The following is a 21,082-nucleotide window of genomic DNA, read 5'->3' on the forward strand; positions in this document are numbered from 1 at the left end:
CAATTTAACCTTTAAAAGCAAAAGCATATGGAGGTATTAGCCTTTGGAGATGGTACCTCTTAAAACATCAGTGGCCTTCCAGACAACTTAGCAACAAGGGCAACATTAATCCAAGGGCAACATTTTGCTTTGGATCCAAATGGCCTCTAGAGCTGTAGCTCCTGTTTTTTTGAAATAATGGTTTCATACAGGAAATACACCACACACACACACACACACACACACACTCACAAACACACACTCACATTCTCTCTCTCATGTACTCTCAGTCTTTGAAAATATAGCTTATATATTTTTAGGAAGGCAAGAGCTGCAACCAAACAGAGAAATGGAGGTTGGAAACATATTCAGAATCTCTAGCAAGAATCTTCATAAGAAAATGTAACTTCTTTATCATAAAGTACTAAGGACCGGGGGACTTCTACAAAGAACACGGGATTCAAAACCAATAGCTTTTATGGGGTATGGGCTGCATTTCCTAGATTTTAGAGATGCCCTATCCCTATCTATCTGTCCATCTATCTATCTATCTATCTATCCACCCGCTACTATATTTTATTACTTTGAAAATCAGGATACATCTTACAATCAGTGTATTTGTTTTTGTTTTTTAAAAAATGCTGCTTAAAAGAGGAAGGAATATAACATGCATAATATAATCAATAGTAACTGGAGTGGTGAATTATTTGCACTTACTAAAATTCAAATAAGTTTACTATAAAGACAGCTTATGATGTAAATGAACAGATCATCTGTCTTCTTTCTGTCATTCTGTCCTTTCCCCACCCCTTTCCTTCCTTCCATCCCTCCTTCCTTTCTTCAAAGTTTACGGCACACTACTATGTGTTAGTTGCTATACTAGGCAACTAAATCAGAACCTTTGGTGGAGGGGGTCGTCATTAAGTATTGTTTAAAGCTTCCCAGGCACTTCTAATGCAAAGAGAGCAATGTGAACCACAGCTGAAGTGGAAGGACAGTTTAAGAATGGTAGGAAAACAGAAGATTAAGGGAAGTAAAATGTTCTAAGCAACATCTACTCTCTGTGAAGCCTTTTATTACTTCCTTTGTTCCCAAGACAATTCTTCTTTCATTATTAACGTTTGTTGAGTGCCTACTATGTGCCAGGCACAGTGGTAGGCCCTGGGTACAGAGTGGTGAACAAGAAGGTAAGATGGCTGCCCTTACACGGTTTGTTGTCTATGAGATAGAATTTTACAGATTAGGAAGTGAAAGGGAGAACTTCAATTCCAGGCAGCTTGACTTCTGACACCGAACATATTTTAACATCACCATCAGGGAGTTGTAACATAATTTGCAAGTAAATTGGCTACCCACCAATGAGCATAGAGAGCCAGGTAGAAAAAGATTATTTTAATTACCTGCTATTTTGGATTATGTAATCAATGTCTACCAGCGAGGAAAACTGATGGAATTCTCTGTGAGAGCAGATCAGTGTCCTTGCCTCCACCACAATGCCTCATAATTCTCTGAAGTATGCTGAGGGACTTTAAAGTCATGGCCATACTAAGCAGCCCACATGCTCACAACATGGTCAATTAAATCTCTGCAAAGCACTAATCACAGTCTACCTCCTTCAAAATTTTATTGTATATATTATATATACACCAAAGAATGTATTATAACATATCTGTAGGTTAGGAAGTATAAGAATAAATATACATTCACAGATGCACCAGCCACCTTAAGAACTAGTATAGTACCAATATCACTGAATCTACCCAGTGAACTTCTCCCCTATCCCCACCCCCGTCTCTCTACCCCACAGAGAGAACCACTATATAATACTATTCCATTTATAGGCAATATCCAAAACAGGCAAATCCACACATACAGTAGATTAGTGGTTTCCAGGGGGTGGAGGGAGGGAGAAAACGGGAATTACTGCTAAAGCATAAGGGGTGTGGGGAGAACATGACAAAAATATTCTAAAATTAAACAGTGATGATGGTTGCAAAAATTTGTGCATATTTAAAAAACTACAGACTTGGGGCTTCCCTGGTGGCGCAGTGGTTGAGAGTCCACCTGCCGATGCAGGGGACATGGGTTCGTGCCCCGGTCCGGGAAGATCCCGCATGCCGCAGAGCGGCTAGGCCCATGAGCCTGCATGTCCGGAGCCTGTGCTCCACAACGGGAGAGGCCACAACAGTGAGAGGCCCGCGTACCACAAAAAAAAAACAAACAAACAAAAAACTACAGACTTGAACATTTTAAATGGGTGAATTCTGTATTATGTGAATTATATCTTCAATCAAGCTGCTAAAGAAATAGTATAAAGAAATCCTGCATACTCTTTATGTAGCCTTCAAAATATTAACGTTTTAAATAACCACCATGCAATCATCAAAACCAGAAAATTAACAGTGATATTTTCTTGCTACAGATTTTATTAAAAAATTTCCACTTGTCCCTTAATAACCTTTTTCTGATCCTGGATGCAATAAAAGGTCACATGTTATATATATTTAGTTGTAAAGTCTCCTTAATCCCTCAGTGTTTGTGTGTGTGTAGGTATGTGTGTGTCATTCATGTCCTTTGACAAGTACCAGCCAGTTATTTTGTGGCTAAATTTGTCCCCTAATTTGAGTTCGTCTGCTGTTGCCTCATGATCAAATTCATTCATTTTTGGTAACACACATTAGTGTTGTTGTGTCCTTCTCAGTGCAACATATCAGGAGGCACAAATGTTGATTTGTCCCATTACTGGTGATGTTAACTTAGATCCTTTGGTTCATATGCTAGACTTCTCCACTATAAAGCTACTATTTTCCCCTTCATCATAAATATTTTGAAGGAGGATACTTTGAGGCTATGTAAACATTCTGATTCTTATCATACTTTCACTAGTATCCACTGATGATTCTTTCCTGAAGCAATTATTACTGTTCTATTTGTCAAATAATGATTTTCTATTCCATTATTTCTTACACATTTATTAATTGGATTTTTCTCCCATTCATTTTTTATTTGTTTACATCATCATGAACTCTGACTTTAAAGGGAATGCATATTATGTTTTATAGAACAGAATAATGCTTACTGGTAGATTTTTATTAGGTCAAGAAAGTCTCATACTATGGTAGGCTAAATAATGCCCTGTCACAACATATCTAGTCCTAATCCCTGGAACCAGTGAATGTTACCTTATGCAGAATAAATAAATAAATAAATTAATTAATTAATTAAAAAAATAGAGACTTTGCATGTGTGATTAACTTAAGCATCTTGAGATGGGGAGATTATCTAGGAGGTCCTTAAATGCAATCTCATGTATTCTTCTAAGAGGGAGGCAGATGATATTTGACCACAGAAGAGGAGAGGGCAATGTGACCACAGAGGCAGATGTTAGAATAATATGGCCACAAGCCAAGGAAGGCCAACAGCCACCAGAAGCTGGAATGGATTATCCCATTACAGCCACCCTATTGACACCTTGGTTGCAGCCCAGTGAAAGTGACTTTGGATTTCTAACCTCCAGAACTGCGAGAAAATAAATTTCTGTAGTTTATGCCATCAAGTTTGTGGTAATCAATTAGAGCAAGCATAGGAAATTAATACAGATACTATTCCTCGTTTGCTAAAAATTTTTATCCTAAGTGGGTTTTAATTTTATCAAATCCGCTTTTTTGCATCTATTAAGATAGAAAATTTTTCTCTTTTAACATTTTAGGTGGTAAATTACATGATAGAACTTCTAATACAAAAATATCCTTGCATTCATGGGATCAACCCAACCTGATCTTTTTTATTCACTGGTGGATTAGGTTGTATTAATATTCTGTTTAGGATTTGTACATATATGCTCATAAGTGACGTTGCTCATTGTATTGCCTTTGCTCCTTTGTCAATGATCAGCTGACTATATTTATGTGAGTCTATTTCTGGGCTCTCTATTCTCTTCCATTTATCTATTTGTCTGTTCTCCAGTCAATACTATACTGTCTTTTTTTGTGTGTGTGGTACGCGGGCCTCTCACTGTTGTGGCCTCTCCCGTTGCGGAGCACAGGCTCTGGTCACACAGGCTCAGTGGCCACGGCTCACAGGCCCAGCCGCTCTGCGGCATGTGGGATCTTCCCAGACCGGGGCACGAACCCGTGTCCCCTGCATCAGCAGGCGGACTCTCAACCACTGCGCCACCAGGGAAGCCCTATACTGTCTTAATTATTGCAGTTTTATATTAAGTTTCCAAGTCAAGAAGTGTCATTCATCTGACTTTGTTCTTCTCCTTCAATACTGAGTTGGCTATTCTGAGTCTCTGCCTTTCCATATAAACTTGAGAATTAGTTTGCCAATACCCATAAAATAACTTGCTGAGATTTTGGTTGAGATTTCATTGAACGTGTAGATCAAGTTGGGAAGAACTGACATTTTGATAATATTAAGCCTTCCTATTCATGAACATGGAATATCTCTCTATTTATTTAGTTCTTTGATTTCATTCATCAAACTTTTGTAGTTTTCTGCATATAGGTTTGTACATAATTTGTTGTATTTATGCCTAAGTATTTCAATAGTTTTGGTACTGATGTAAATGGTTTTGGATTTTTAATTTCAAATTCCACTTGTTCATTGCTGGTATATTGAAAAGTGATTGGTGTTTGTATATTAACTCTGTATCTTGCAACTTTGCTATAATCACTTATTAGTTCCAGGAGCTTTTCTATTGATTCTTTCAGATTTTCTACATAGACAATCATGCCATCTTCACTTATTCATTCTCCAATACTTTTATTTTCTTTATATAGAGCTGAGTTTCCGATCTATAACATTATCCTTCCCTGTGAAGAACTTCTTTTAACATAATTTGCAAGGTAGGTCTACTGGCAATAAATTCCTTCAATTTGTACTTGTCTGAAAACATCTTTATTTCTGCCCCCTTTCTGAGGGACAGTTTCATAGGACACAGAATCCTAGGTTGGTGATTTTTCTTCTCTCAACTCTTCAGATATTTCATTCTCTTTTCGCTTGCATGGTTTCTGAGGAGAAGTCAGATGTAATTCGTACCTTTGCTTCTTTATAGGTAAGGTGTTTTTTCCCCTCTCTGGCTTCTTTCAAGGTTTTTTTCTTTATGTCTGATTTTCTAAAGTTTACATATGATATACCTAGGTGTCGTTTTTTGGCATTTGTTTGTTTGGTGTTCTCTGAGCTTCCTGGATCTGTGGTTTGGTGTCTGACATTAACTTGGGAAAATTCTCAATCATTATTTCTTCAGATTTTGTTTCTGTTCCTTTCTCTCTTTTCTTTCTGGTATTCCCATTATGCATATGTTACATCTTTTATAGTTGTTCCACAGTTTTTGGATTTTCTGGTTTTGTTCAGTCTCTGTTCCCTTTGCTTTTCAGTTTTGGAAGTTTCTACTGTCATATCCTCAAGATCAGCAATTCTTTCCTCAGCCATGTAGTCTACTAAAGAGCCCATCAAAGGCATTCTTCATTTCTGTTACAGTTTTTGATTTCTAGCATTTCCTTTGTCATTCTTTCTTAGAATTTCCATATCTTTGCTTACATTATCCATCTATTATTGTATGTTGCCTACTTTTTCCACTGAAGCCCTTAGCATATTAATCATAGTTTGCAAAAATTCCTGGTCTGATAATTTCAACATCCCTGTCCTATCTGACTCTGGTTCTAATGCTCGTTCAGTCTTTTTAAAGTGTGGTTTTTGCCTTTTAGTATGCCTGGTAATTTTTTGTTGAAAGATGTACATGATGCACTGGATGGATACAGGGTACTGTGGTAAATAACCCTTTTGTAACATGGTGGTAAGATGTGGGGGATGGGAAGCATACTAGAGTCCTAGGATTAGGTCTCAGTCTTTTAGGAGCCTATGACCCTGGACTGCGAACCTCACCAGTGCTTTGCAGTTGCTCCCCCTCACCTCTTAGGTGGGACAGCATAGCTAAAGGCAGCTGGAATTGGGTGTTTCCTTTCCCCCACATGGAAGTCTAGAGCTGAAGTTGAGTATTTCCCTTCCCACAGGTAGATCAGGCTCTGATAACCCCTCAGTGGGTTAGGCTGTGGTAAAATAGCTTTCTGAGGGCAGGCCTTGTTACAGAAAACAAAATGCTCTGGTGTATTTCAAGGTGGTTACTTTTACCTCCTCCTGCCATAAGCAGAAGGAATTTTTCACCAGTATTCACTGTGAAGACATTGCAGGACTCCTGGAGATAAAACTACAAAAGTGGGGGCTTCCTCCCATGACTGGATTCCCCTGGAGTTTTTAAGGCTCAGGCTTATCCCCACTGAGCCTCCAGTAATTCATGAATTACAGCTCAGGTTTTCCTATCCTGGCACTGGTTCTTGTGGAGGTTTCTGCTCATGGATTTCTGCTTAGAAAAGTGATTCTCTGTACCCACCTGTCGGTCTCTCCTGTTTGTGAAGTAGTTTGCCCTGTGATGACTTCACTTCTCTCACAGGTCTAAGAGGAGTTGTTGCTTTTTCAGTTTGTTCAGCTTTTTACTTGTTGTTAGGACAGAATGGTAACTTCCAAGTTCCTGACATGCCAGACTGGAAACCAGAAGTCTGTCAAGTCTTTTTTACTTTTGTGTTTTCCATGGTTTTTTGTATAACTTTTGTATGTAGCAGGTGTTTAAAGGCTTCTGCTGAAATGTGTTGAACATCATCAGTAATAGCTTATATTTTCAAGCACTTTCTAAGCACCAGTCATTGTTTTAAGTGTTTTATCTACATAATCTATTTAAACCTCATAAGAACTCACCTGTAAGTACCATTATTATTCCCATTTCACAGATGAGTAAGCTGAAGCACAGAGTGTTTTAAGTATCCTCCCCCAAAGGAACATAGCCAGTGAATAGTGGAAACAGAATTCAAACTCAAAATGTCTAACGTGAGAACCCATGCTTATAACCACCATGTGCTATGGACCCAGGTAACTCCTAGAAATCGTGATAATATTTAACCATGATCTGATTTAATCATGAATTCCAATAGTCCAACAGATTATTTCTCACTCTAGTTGTTCTGGAAACTGCTAAAATGATATTTCAATTTACCACCTAAATATTTGAAATTACTGAAAAGAGGATGACTTTGAGTACACATCCCCTGTAGGTCTTTACAAGAAAAGGATTATGTTTTCACATAGTCTGTACAGAAACTGATGTACTACACCCTTGTTCTTTTAGTTCTATTAGTTTCCAGAAACTGATGAAGGTCTTCCTCAGCCCATCAGATATTCCACATTGCATAAAATGAATCTAGTACTAGAAAGAGACTTCCATGTTCCTATGAATAGAAGCATGTGCACTATTTTCTATGACAAATTACTACTGAGTCTTACATAAATATAACCTTGAGGGTACTAATGTTTTAAGCCAACCTAGATTGTTCTGATTCCACTGCATACACATTGAGGTTCACCACCATTAACAGACAAGCCAAGGATAATCGCTGCCCTGTGGGCTATGCCAGCTGTAGCCATGGATATGCGGTCTGTTTCAGCAACAGCCACTTTTTGGTCTGCAGTCAGACTGACTGCATACTTTGTTCTCTTTCTTTCTGGAAACCTGGTTTATCTGCACCACTAATCTATTCTCTTTTTCTGACAACTGATTCAGAGTTTGAAAGTTTAGAAAACATTCTGATTTCATTGGAATTCACATTGATAGGTTTAGGATACATGGGAAACAGAAACAGATATGTTTAAATATCAAGATGCAGGCTCATCTTTAATCAGCATATTCTCCCTTATCAAGCAAGTGGACACTGTATGGCGATCAGCCAATACCAGGAGAGTTTACACCATCAGGTGAACTACATATCTCACGCTATCCTCACTTGGCTGAGAAAGCAATCATACTCTAGTTAAATTTATACAGTGAGAAAACCTATCTTGCAAGGGCACAGAAAAATATACATGGGAACTTCCTTACCTGCTCTCCACTCAAAAAAACCATTTTGCATTCCTTAATGTTACATTATAGCCCAGTGTTTACATCTTGAAAACATAAGTGCTAAGCTCTTTTTGGTTTAATAAATTTGTGGATAATAAATACCTGATGGATTATGAACAAGTTTATTAGATATATTTTTGATAGACCACTAATTTATAGAACTGAATTTTCATTCATTCATTCATTTATGTGTTACTGACATCTGCTCAAGGCTGGTGCTATGACTGACAGCCCACAATGGCAGTACAGTGTGCTAAGTGTGACCACAGCAGTAGAGAGCACATGGTCTGAGACCTCAGAGAAGAGGACAACCTGAAGGTGCTCAGAGAAGGCTCCAAGCAGGCAAGCACTAAGGGCTACTACATTTCCCTGACAGAACCAAACACAAGAGTGGCTGAAATCCTGACCTCATCTAGTTAGGCCCTTTCTTGCCTACAAAGTAAGTATTTCATGAAGTTCTGCAGGTATATAATGGGTGTGTAGACTCTGCATGCCATTGGCCTTAGATTATTTTGAATAAAAGTTGTATGTCTAGGGCTTCCCTGGTGGCACAGTGGTTGAGAGTCCACCTGCCAATGCAGGGGACGTGGGTTCGTGTCCCGGTCCGGGAAGATCCCACATGCCGCGGAGCGGCTAGGCCCGTGAGCCATGGCCGCTGAGCCTGCGTGTCCGGAGCCTGTGCTCCGCAACGGGAGAGGCCACAACAGTGAGAGGCCCACGTACCGCAAAAAAAAAAAAAAAAAAAAAATTGTATGTCTAGGATTCAAACTCTGTGTACTAGAGGCAGGATCAGAAACTAGGTCTTCTAGGTCGGGCATATTCTAAAACACAACCTCGTAAGGGTGTATTAGGTCAAGGGCTCCCTGGGTAGTACTGAAGGTTGTGCACTGAACAATCCCAAGATACACTATTCCTAACATAGACATTGTTGAAATGTGTTTTCCTTATGTCAGAAAATGGCAGTAAAGAGTCTGGTTCAAATAAAAGCAGTATATTAGGACAATTTTTGGACAGATAGAAATAAAGTATCTTGAGGAGAGGTTGCCTTTTGTCTGATTCATGTGCTGGTTACTGGTGGCCCTGTTTTTTGTTCATTCCAAACATTACTCTTGCCTCTGCCAGGAAACAGAGAGAAAGTGGATCACCTCTGGTGGTGATCTTCTCTATCATAACACACTTATCCTGTTGAGCTACCCCCAGACCATGCCTAGGACATATGCTAACAGTTCTGGAGGATCAGAGGAGGAGGTAAGAAGAGAAATAAAGGGGAAAGAAATGCACAGGATGACTGTCTCCCTGTCACCTGCTCATGGTGTCCTTCCCTCACAGTGAGAATTCTAGGGTCCACAGTTCATTTGCTTGAACCTCTGGTACCACCAGCAGCAAATCAGGCAGAACATCTCAGTCAGATAACACAGTGATTGACTTTACATGCCTCGAAACAGTGGCCTTGTCTCATTCAACGCTTCAACCTGACAGACTAGCACAACATTTGGCTTAAAGCCGGCCCTGAAGAAACTGTGATTGAGCAACGTGAATGAATGCAATTATCAAGCAAAAAGCATTTTTGGAATAACCAGTTGATTTCATTTATCCCTGACTTCATTGGGATTAACATAATAAAGCAAACAATAAGGGAAAATTGGCTTACACAAGGTCAGTCATCTTCTCGGCTCTGCTCTCTGTCTATTTTCAAGAAATGATGAGAGGTGTCATGTGCCAAAGAGAATTTCATTTTTAGGAACTTTCGGGGGAAAGTGATTTAATTAGAAGGAAAAAATAAAACTTTTAATTCAAAGAAATCAAACAATGCAGCAGTTGTTGCTTACATTTGCAAGATATCATAAAAGTAAAAAAAAGGCAGGAGTCAAATTAAGAATAAAAGAAGGTCACTTCTGCTTTGGGTGATCTGAAAAGTTCCTAAAATAGACAGTAACTAAAGTTAAGTCTCTTACCTTATAATTATTCATGATTTCAGTTAACCATGGTTTCACTGACTTTACTGTATCTTCTCGCAAGTACTTTTCAACTTTGTATCCATCACTAAAAGCCTGGTTTCCCACGTGGATGGCTTGTCTCACTTGTGAGAGGGACAAAAATTTCCTGTAGTAACTTTGGTCCTCAGGTTCCTGGCATCAGAAAAATATTAGGGAAAACGAGTGGGTGGTGGGAACAGTACTCTGGGGAAAGCTTCAAATTTCTCCTAACATATATCACAATGAACAAGATGTGACACCACTATTAACTGGTCTCTACCCTGAATATTTTAACTTGGGGGGTTGGGGAAATTCAATTTTACCAAGCAAATCTGGATGACCTGATACTCTTGGAGCCAGTATCCAATTTGCAAATGCTGGATTTTTCCTTTTTGTAACAACAAAACTTTTGTGATCTGTAACTCCAATTAAAAACCCCATTCAAGGCAAAAATAGGAAAAATGAAGAGGCGAGATTATCAAAATCAATTTGCTCCTTGTTGGAGGCTCTCGGAAAAGAAGGTGAAATGGACCACAAGGGGCCAGGGAGGTGATGTGGTGGATTAAAAGCTGAGGATTTCTTTTTCATGCTCTGCCGTTTATTAAAACCACACACACAAAATTATCAGCTGACCATAATTTAAGGAGGAAAATATATCAAGTGTAAGAACAGATGATACCTTATGAAGGACATAAGACAAAAGAGAAGTTGTCCATGAGCCTTATTTTTTAAAAATACTGCATAAAAGTCTCTGTAAGATTCATTACGCTAAAAGAAAAAAAAAAAGGAGTAAATGCTGTTTTTAAAAAGTTACAAAAGGATAAAAAAAAGAGTTTGAAATCAACAATTTTGTGAATCATCAATATTTTTTGCTAACTGTGAATACATTCTCTTTGTAAAGAAAAAAAATTAATCACAAATTTTGCTTCTTTATTGCCTAGCATATGTTTTTCTCTTGGTAGAATCTAAATCCAAAACCACAGGGGTTGGCAAATTCCATTGAAATTAGCTTTATATTTTATTTACAAAATAGTTAATAAGTAAGGCAATTTTAAAAACAGAATGTATTGTGATATCCACTAGACATGGTTATACAAATCCAAATCCCCAGTCTGGCTCCCTCTATCTTATTTGATTAATTCTACCCAAAAGGCATCAAATTTTGGCCCACTTTTATGAAAGAAACTATTTGAATACTTTGAGAAATATTCCAGAGGGCTTGAAGTGAGGGCCGTACTGAATGCATGAAACATCTTAAGTTAAAAGTAAGACAAAGCAAATATTTTCATAAAGGCTTTGGCAGTTTGGGTTATCCAAGCTGTCTTAAGTACAGAACAAATAATGTGGGCATTTTCAAGAAACTCACTACAGGATTGGAGCTCTGGGACCTGATACCCAGAACTGCAACCCTGGCCTGTCTCCTTCACAAAAGAACTTCTGTATAACAAGCTCTAGTGGGGGGAAACTGTGTTAATCGGAGATTTTTTTTGAGTTATCTGGAATATCACACACTCTCAATGGTCAGATTATAATGTATACAACACTGGCAGGGTAAAAAATCCTATAGATTAGTATACCAAATAATGCAATAGGGTTTGGACATGTTTGTCTAGTGTAAAGTCAGCTCTCCTATTTCTTAAATTGGAGGAAGTTTGGTTTTGCCAGAAGTTTTAAGTAAACACTATTATGTTTTTTAAAATTGTTGTCATTACCGTGCACTGCAAAAGGTTGTAGTAATTAGAACATCCTGTAACATTCTCGAAGTAGGAAGGCTCGCTTATTAACTCACCATCTAGCAGCTTATCCAGTAACTAGGTTGGGAGAGAGGGGAGAAAGGAAGGAGGAAAACATCAGGGTGGGTAAAAATATACAGGCATTTGTCATTTCATTTATTCAATAACTGTTTCATTCAACAACCACTTCCCACACATCTTCTCTGCGCTATAGACACTGTCCAAGGCATTGGGGAAACAGCAGTGAACAAGGCAGGCCGAAAATGCTCCCTCATAGAGCTTATATTCTAGAGGGTATGATAAACAAGCATTCACAGGTAAAATATGCAGTGTATTAGAGAATGATAAGGGCTAAGGAGAAAACTAACAAGGAGAAGGGTACAGGAAGTGCTGTGGGTGCCTGTGGGGTGTGTGTGCCTGGGTGGTGGGTGTGGGGGACACTGCAGAGAGGAGGAAACGGGTCTCACTTAGAAGGTGGCATTTGAGTAAAGACCTGTTGGAAGGAAGGAAGCAAGCCCGGAAGACATCTAGGAAAAGAACTTTCCAAGTAGAGGAAACAGTGAGCCCAAAGGCCCCGACTGCGGGAGTGAGTCTTGTGGGGAAGGGTTACCGTAACACGATCATTGACCACTCACCCATGTACGAGGAGACAGGGCAGAGGATATGGACATACACCCAGGCGCTTGGAACTGGTGGAAGTTATCTTTGGACTGCTGACATTGAAAAGCTGGTCATCAGCTGAAGGTGAGAGCAGTCAGCATAGTTGTGTGCTTTTCTCAGGTCATGTTGAGCTGCACAAAGGCAGGCATGGAGTGGTAGAGAGGGGCATCTAGCCAGGACTGTGGTTTGGCCAAAGGAGTTGGAGGAGGTGCAAAGGGGAGCCGTAGGTGGGGAATGTATGTAATGACTGAGCTTGGGTTTATGTTGGGTAATTAGAGAAATTAAGACCTGCAGGGGTAGGGGACCATGAAGAGGTAGTAGGATCCGTGGACTGAAAGACAATGGGGTTGCAGGACTGTAATTCAGAGAAGTGAGCTGGGAGGAAGGGAGGTGGCAGCTGGGGGAAGACGTTTGAATCTGTTGAATCTGAGATTGTGGAGTGATTGCTGGCTTTTTTGCAGGGGGTAATGGGAATAAGCAGCTAAGGTAAAGAGAACAAGATCACTAAATGAGAGGAGACTAAGAAACTGAGGGACCAAGTATTAAAAAGATCATCCATGTGGAGACTTCAGTCACCAGAAATGATGACAAGAGTAATGCTGGAAAGTGACACTGAGGCAGGAGCCAAAATATTCAGAGAATGAGAAGGCGAACACCAGGGGTGTGTGTCGGGAGAGAAGCTGATCCCTTCAGCTCCGACTTACCACTCTTTTATTAACTAAATCATTTTAAGGGATCAGAACATCAAAAAGGCTTTATTATTTAGGCTTGAGATTTTGACATTTGTATTCTCTTGGGTTTCAGGATTTCTTGGAGTCTTGTATTGCATAACGTGAAACACATTTTACCACTACTTGATTACTTTCCTAAGTATCATTTCATCTATTTCCTGTGAAAAAGCAAAAGTCTTTTCATTTATCACACAAGATTTTGGACCAGTGGTCACAGAGACATTGCATACCTTCAAGAGTTTTTTTGTGGGGGGAGGGGTGGGGGGTTTCTCTAGTTTTTGATGAATCTGGTTTGGGAGAGACCTCATGGGTCATCTTGTCGTTATCTCTGAATACACACAATATCTGAACTTTTCAACAGTTTCACTAATCCTGTGGACGCTTAGGCTGCTGGATCACGCACCACAGACATCTTTCTGCTTTCTTTATCCCTTTGAGTCTATCAAATATTCTTGCTCTTGACACTGCTTACGTTTGCTCTTGACATATGCTTCTTCAGAAACACATCAAATGTCTCGCTTGCAGATGGGTCTCATGCAATGTAAAATCTCATACTAATTCTAAATTCTGAACGCTTAGTCCTTTTTACCCTTTCTGCCTACCACAGCAGACAGCCTAAAACCGGTCTTGAAAATACTGTGATTGCAAGTTGAAGAATGACCCAACCTGTCCCTGATAAGATTCTTCTTCTTTCCTTCACATTCACAATTGCACAAGAAATTCTGAATCCACGCTCTGCAGCCGCATCAAGTGTCCCGGCACAGAAAGAGGAGCCCGCCAGGGTGCTGCGGGGTGGCTCGGGACTTCCTGAGTTCTCCTATTTACACAGCTTGCTGCCGTCAGAACTCACAACAAGGGCAGTCACTGCCCTGGCACCCTATTTGTAAAATGGAGCACAACTTTGTTACCCCACCCTTCTCCATAAGTTTGTATGTCTCCTGTTTTGATCTGAACCAGCTGACCTACAGCGCCTAAAAGATTATTAATACCAGGCCTCGGCCTTAATAATAACAATGCTGTTAGGTAAACTGTGACAGGCTGTGTTCCCAGTAACAAGATTAAAGGTCTCAAAATTCAGTCCTCACCTCATTTACTAACGTGTCAAACACACAGGCTCTATGGCAAAGGTGACAAAACCCCCCAAGGAAGATTGCTTACACATGATCTTTGTCTGCACTGGCCAAAAACCAAATGAGCAACAAACAAGACCCTCCTGCATCCTAATACTTAGTATAGTCTTACATTTTAAACAACCAAAAAAACAAAATAAAGGTTGAAGAATATAACTATGTTACTTGGTCCTCAAATTTAATTTTAGGAGAGCGATGTGGCGATATTTACAAATGCCAATGGCTCTTTGTAAAAGTTTCAAGCGACCACCCTTTATACTCTTTGTTCCTGACACACAGGAACATGTGACATTTGTTACACTGTGGCCACTTCCCCAGCTGGAGCACTGTGTGTGGATATTACCCTCTGAAGGGTTTAGAGCACATGTGGAAGCATATGCATCCACTTTCCAGGTTGCCTTTCTTCTGATTTCTTTATGGTAGGGATGCCTTGAGGGCCTACACAGCATTTCAAGAAATCAAAACAGTTAATGAAAGACACAGTTAGATAAACACCCCGAGGTGATCTCAGGTTTAAAATATGGTCAAAGTAAATTCAAAGAAACCCAGATGGCTCTTTTCTTCCTTACGAGCCCACTGTCTTGCCTCCTGATCTCGGGACGGCACCAAGGAAACACCTTTGCTAACAACAAAGAGCCAGGCCAGGCACCGCAGTGCTTCCGGGACCTTCTCAGATGGTGCTCATTGCGCCAGGGCAGCGCAGGCCACAGAACTCACTTCAAAGGCCTGAGACCACTTCTCCTCCTGGATGTATTTCACGCACTGATCGCACTGCTTCTGGAAGTAGTTTCTCTGCTTCTCATCCAACAAGCCAATTTGGAACAGGAATGGTGCATAGCCCTGTATGATCTGAGGAGAAAAGAAGCAAACACAGACGCTGCATGGAGAGAGAGGGATGTGAGGGAAGCCCACCTGCTTGTGAAATAACCCTTTGTAACTTCTCAATTAGCGGAGCAGGACAACACACACACATATACACACCCCCCCCGCACAAACATAGACGTACAACACACACAATGCATACACAACACAAAATACACCACACAAACACACATACATAAGACATACACACGCCACACACATACACACACACATACACAAACACACACACACCACACACACAATTCGTGTATAACACACAACTACACCATACAAACACATATACACAAAACATACACACACACCACATAACCACACAAACACTCATACAACACACATGTACACAAAATACACACAAACACACCAAGCACAGGTACACACACTTGTACATACACACACTGACACTTGCACTCACAGCCAACGTAGGCTGACATATAGTAAGTTGACACTGTAAAACATTTGGTAAAAATTAGAAGATTTAAATCATTAGAAAGTCAACTGAGCAACAGTATTTCCCTTGACGAAGTTAGGTCTGTAGGGTAAGAGGAGCGTCCATCTGATTAAAGGGTATTTACTCTCCTTAAGGAACAAAATGGAAAGGATAAAAGAGTCACCTACTGACTCGGGATCAGAATACGCGTCTCCAAGAGCAATTCCCTTCAGGTTGATCTTCATGGTCATCACGGGGTTGAGCATGTGGATGTAGTGGGCGATGGCTGGCACATATTTCCCCGCGTAAGACTGAGAAGGGTAGACGTTAAAATGAACCATCACAAATCAATGCTACTAAAATGAGGTGTTTATGCAAATTAAAATCACAATAAAACAGTCAGTATTTCCACAAGACACATGTATTTCTTAACCTCGCATTGCAAATTTGACAATAGCACGGAGCTCTGTCCCTTCTTCTTTTGTCATCCCAAATAGCATGGAGTGACATGCAGGTCACAGGTTAGGAGGGCAAAAAAATAATAAGTGAACGTGTCCTAAGTGAACATTCTAATTTCCTTCCAAAGGAAAGAACATGGACACCAGTGAACACAATTCTGCCACCCTTAGGGTTTTCCTTACCAGAAAGTTCCATTGCAAGCTTTATTTTAAAAAAAAAAATCCCAAGGCCAAATTAAGATTAAGATTTCAAAATCTGTACAATGATGCCAAAATTTGAAATCAACATGGATTAAAGGAAGAGGAAAAGGATAAATAATATTTATTGGCCACTAAAATGGTCACTTGAACTTACCTCTGTTTCCAACCTTTTCCAATACAAGGCTCTTTTTCAATTTCAAAATAGTTTGCTGACACAAACATGATAATACTGCTTTTAGATTATGCTGAAAAGAGCCACTATTGGTTCAGTAATATTTAAAAATAGTTCTGTGTTTCTTCCATTAAAAAAGTTCCCTTCCTGACATCTCCACTTGTATGTCTAATATTAAACTTCCTATGTTCAAACCGAAGCTCCAATACCTAAGCCCTCCTTGCAGCCTCCGTTTCCATGAATGTAAACTCTGTTCTTCTAACTGCTCAGGCCAAAAATCCTGGTGCCACCGTTTATCTCTTTGACTCACACCTCGTGAAAAGTCCATTAGTGAATCTCATCAACTCTACCTATTCTATCAAAACACATCCAGAATCCAGGGTCTTTGCACACACCCCCTTTATCACCTTGCTCCAGGTACCGTCATCTCTCGCCTGGATTCTTGCAGCAGCCTCCTCAATGGGCCTCTGTTTTTGCTCTTACCGTCATCCAGTCTAATTTCAAGACAGTGGTCTGTTAAATTAGATCATGCCACTCCTCTGCTCAAATCCTTTAATGACTTCCCATCTCTCTCAAAGCAAAAGTGAAGTGCTTTTTCTGGGGCATAAGGGCTGACATGATCTGGTCACTTCACTCACATTACCCCCTACTATCCTCTTGCTCATTCCTCTCCAGCCTCTCTCAGACCAAATCATAATTGTGATCTGTACTGTTCCTCCCCTTGCATTAGCTCTTTCTGTCCCTGGAATATTCTTCCCCAGATATCCATATGGTTAACTCCCTCACTTCCTTCAGTGAGGCTTTCTGAGGGTTGCCCTCCATGGCCACCCTATCAAAAATTTTAACACCCCTTTTTTGATATTTTATATTCCCCTTCTCTCCTCTTTCATCTTAATCTTTATCACTCTCCAACAAACTTTTACTTTTTACCTTGTGTATTGTTATTCCCCTACCCACACTAGAATAGAAGATCCACAGACACAGGAATATCTGTCTGTTTTGTTTATTAGTGTATCCCCTGTACCTGATGCTGTTTGTTATTGCTCAATAAACAACTGCTCAATGAATGAATCTTGAATTAGCCTACATGCATTTGAAAAACAGCAATGCACATATATTCTAGATAGACTAGATACATTATGTGGGTACATATGGATCTGCAGAACTTTCACAATATGTCCAAGGCTCTCCAGGGCCCTGAAGTTCAAAGACCGGGAATTCTGGAGAGCTCTCATTTTTTCCATGCCATAATTATATGCTGCAGTTATCATTATTCCCATTTCAACGTAAGGACATTGGGGCTCAGAGAGGTTAAGTGATAGAGTCAGAATTAAACCTGGTCTGACCTACTCCAAATCCTAAACCCCTTCCAAATTATGATGGAAGAACTTAACTGACATAACTCACACAAGATCCCTTCACTGATGCACTCCTCTTGTGAAATAATAATTATTTAGGCAAAGTATTAAATCAAAGCAGCTTATCCATTCATACTCATGACTACTTTTTAGCTTCCATGTCTGAAATTTGCTTTGCTGTATAACTTTGCTATATTCTCCTTTTAGGGACAGTACGTGAACATTTATCAAGTAAAATTTCTGTAAATTGACCAAAAAAGCAAATTCTCTTGACTAATCATTTCACTGGTACAGATGTATTATATAATCTTCATTCAATGATGGTTTATTGGGCAACTCTTCTGTCAAAGGTATCATAACAGATACTTGAGTAGACACAAAAATGAGTAAAGCACAAAACTCGTAAAGATCACAATATTTTTAAAAATACATTATGGAAAACTTGACTCAAATGTGATAAGGCAGAGTCTACCATTTCATGGCTTATTATTTCCACAATGTGTACAACAGCCAGCACATAGTAGGTACATAAAAACATAGCTGATAAATGAATGACTAATCTGACATTATTTCTAAACATGTTTTCTCTACTGGAAATCAGTACAAATGCTAAAAAAGTACACCTTCCAGTGATGCTAGCACTCAACGTGTCTTGTTATAAGACCTAGCAACAAAACACCTCCCTTGACTTTTTCAGAGATAGAAGGGTATGTACTTTATAGGTAGTGATGACAAACTTGGGCTAAAACAGTCACATTTTTACGGCACCTTTCCCCTTGCGACCATCATATGTATCCGGGATTCAGGCAGGAGATTAAAAAGGAACACCCACTCAATCTGAGCATCCACCATCAACAGATTATTTCACCTACTTTAATTCGAGCCAATGTAAAGTTAACATTATCTTCCTATATTTTAAAATGATGAAAACAAAGGTCTGTGTGTTTCACATGCCCACCTGGAATTCTGTCCGGGCTTGGCTGCCTCCACGCTTCCCATTTCTCATATCAAATCACATTTCAGTCAAGGGTCCTGGATAGACTACGGATCTCTGGTCCCCCAACCTGGGACCCACCCTTGGATTTATCCACTGCACACTTGCTAAGTGGACCATTTAGGAAAATGAGACAGTGAGATGGGTAGTTCTATAACCACATTCAAAACAGATTCCTCAATGTTCAGTCTACATCTACTAACCTAACAGTGATGATGTTTACCTTGGTTTTGGCTTTCTAATGACTATCACACACTTCCTTGCCCTGTGTCAGTGTGACAAATCCTTCACTGCCGTTTTCATTAATCATTCCACTGGTTGAGCGACTCAGGCTGTCACACAGTAGACAACTATAGGATTATTTTATGGAAAACAGACACCGAAACATTACAATGAAATTTCAATTATTTTCACTCTCCTTGTTGAGACACATTTCTTTTTTCTTCAAGATCAGATTTGTTTATTCTTCCTGAACCATTTGTTTCTCGATTTAATGATTCTCTGACCACCACGAGCACTTTAAAAGACAACCAGACAATAAATCAAGTATGTTTGATTTTACCCAGTTTTCCCTTTTCCGGATATGTTTTAAATAGAATAGAATGTCAGACTCTGGGGGGAGAAGTTAGGTGTGGTTGTCTGATGGATCAGAAATGGACTATATGGCCCTTAGGTCTTATAATTGTGATCCTGTAATTTTATGAACTCTTGTTTCTTTTGTTCTGAGTTCTGCCCATAACAACAACTAAAGCAATGACAACCACAACTATCAGCCCTGTGGTTTCTCTGATCTCTGGCTGGGGTTCACCAATGTGGTCAGCAGCTGGCCAACGAAGTTCCTGAAGTCTGTGAATTAACGCTAACCTTCTACCCTCAGATCAGACACTGGCCTCAAACAAGCTCTGAACAGCATCAAAGCAATTATAAAAGGAAAGAGGAAAAGTGTGTCCAGAAACTGTTTGAACACATACAATTTTAGAATTCAGCAGTGACCTTCAAATGAGGAACTCAGTCAGACAAATATTCTTAACTAACATAATAATTCAAAGTAGATTAGCAATCAACACGTCAGGATTTTAGTTTGCCCTTAGTAATTATTCCTTTCCAATATTTAAAGAAGCTGCAATTTCCAACACTATTCTTGTATGGCTCCTTTGCCCCACGGTGACCGTATTTTGAGCTCACCTCTGACAAGAAGGGCCAGAGCCATTAGGGTATGTTCGTATGTGCTTGTACTTGGAGCTTAAAGAAGCAGTCAACCTCCAGTTTTCCTCTGACATCAGAAGGATCTCAGAATTCAGCTCTCAAACTTTTATTTCCCCCATGAGAGAAAAAAGGTCTCAACATCAGAGTTGAATAGTGTTTTTGAATCTTGGTTTGCAATCTTTCTGTGTTCTTACATGATGTTTGGAACAGCCTAATGGAAATCACGTTAGGAGCATATTGTACTTGTAAAAATAGTCTAGAGAGAATGTAATACTTGGTTAATTATCCAGATGTGTAAAAGCAAAATGAAACTGGACTTAAAGAAACTTGTAATTGTGTATTCCATCTGAATCTCTCCCTTCTTACATGTTTCAACAACATTCATAGCCGACTTACTGTACCCCTGCCACCCGGTTACTTTTAAGGGAGTCAAAAAATCCATATCGAAAATCAAGCTTCAATCAGCTCCTCCAGAAGAAACAAAACCGTGTCAGAGAATAATATTATAATGGAAACAATGTCCTCTTACAGAAATATCACATATGTTAGCAGTTACTATTGTTTAAGCTACTCTTAGTCGTCTGCATTTCTTACTGAAGTTTAGTTTAAAAAAAAAAAAAGTAGATGCAGCTACATTCACTCTCTGACTTGCTTCTAAATATACCTTTTATGGTAAAACTCGCAGAACCTTTATCAGTGCTAATGAGCAATGGCCTTTGAACCTGGTTACCAAGTGTCACTACTCATTGGCCCTCACCTCTGCCTGGAAGTGGAAAAAGGGAGTTGTCATCCTCGTCAATGGCATGTCAAGGATGCTCAGGGTCATTCTGTGCCCGTTTCCCTGCTCTGCCCCCAAACCCCCAGCCACTCCAGCTAGAATGAATGTCTCTGAAGAGTTCACTTCGGGGCTGGTGAGAACTCTTCCATGTCTTCCGGGAGGACACCAGGTGGGCTGCCCTTCTGGAGAGAGTCACATCGGTGTCATGTCCTCTAGCTGTCCCCAAACACAGACTATGGTGGAACCAGCCCCATGTACAGGGGTGGCCAGAGTGAATAGGGGGATATGCTTTGAAGAGAATTTTATACACACATTGAAAACTACAAAACTTGGTGAAAAGCCTAAGTTTAACGGAGTCACACAGGACACAGCAGCCAAGAGGACAGGATTAAGCTAGGGTGACCCTAACTTCATCTAGCCTTGGGGTAGAATCTTACTTCACTTGG

General features: G+C 39.8%; 1 protein-coding gene across 2 annotated transcripts in view; it reads right to left on the reverse strand.

Moving 5' to 3' along the window:
• The window catches only part of CPVL (carboxypeptidase vitellogenic like), a 133,099-nt gene that overhangs the window by 59,357 nt on the left and 52,660 nt on the right, over positions 1 to 21,082 (reverse strand). For both annotated transcript variants that reach the window (XM_079932009.1, XM_079932010.1), the window contains 4 exons: positions 15,658 to 15,780; positions 14,878 to 15,009; positions 11,619 to 11,717; positions 9,886 to 10,059 (listed from right to left, as the gene is read on the reverse strand). In XM_079932009.1, coding sequence (XP_079788135.1) covers positions 9,886 to 10,059; positions 11,619 to 11,717; positions 14,878 to 15,009; positions 15,658 to 15,780 — 528 coding nt within the window. The remainder of the gene's footprint in view (positions 1 to 9,885; positions 10,060 to 11,618; positions 11,718 to 14,877; positions 15,010 to 15,657; positions 15,781 to 21,082) is intronic.

The sequence above is a fragment of the Stenella coeruleoalba genome, assembly GCF_951394435.1.
Source record: "Stenella coeruleoalba genome assembly, chromosome: 9".
NCBI classification, from domain to species: Eukaryota; Metazoa; Chordata; class Mammalia; order Artiodactyla; family Delphinidae; genus Stenella; species Stenella coeruleoalba.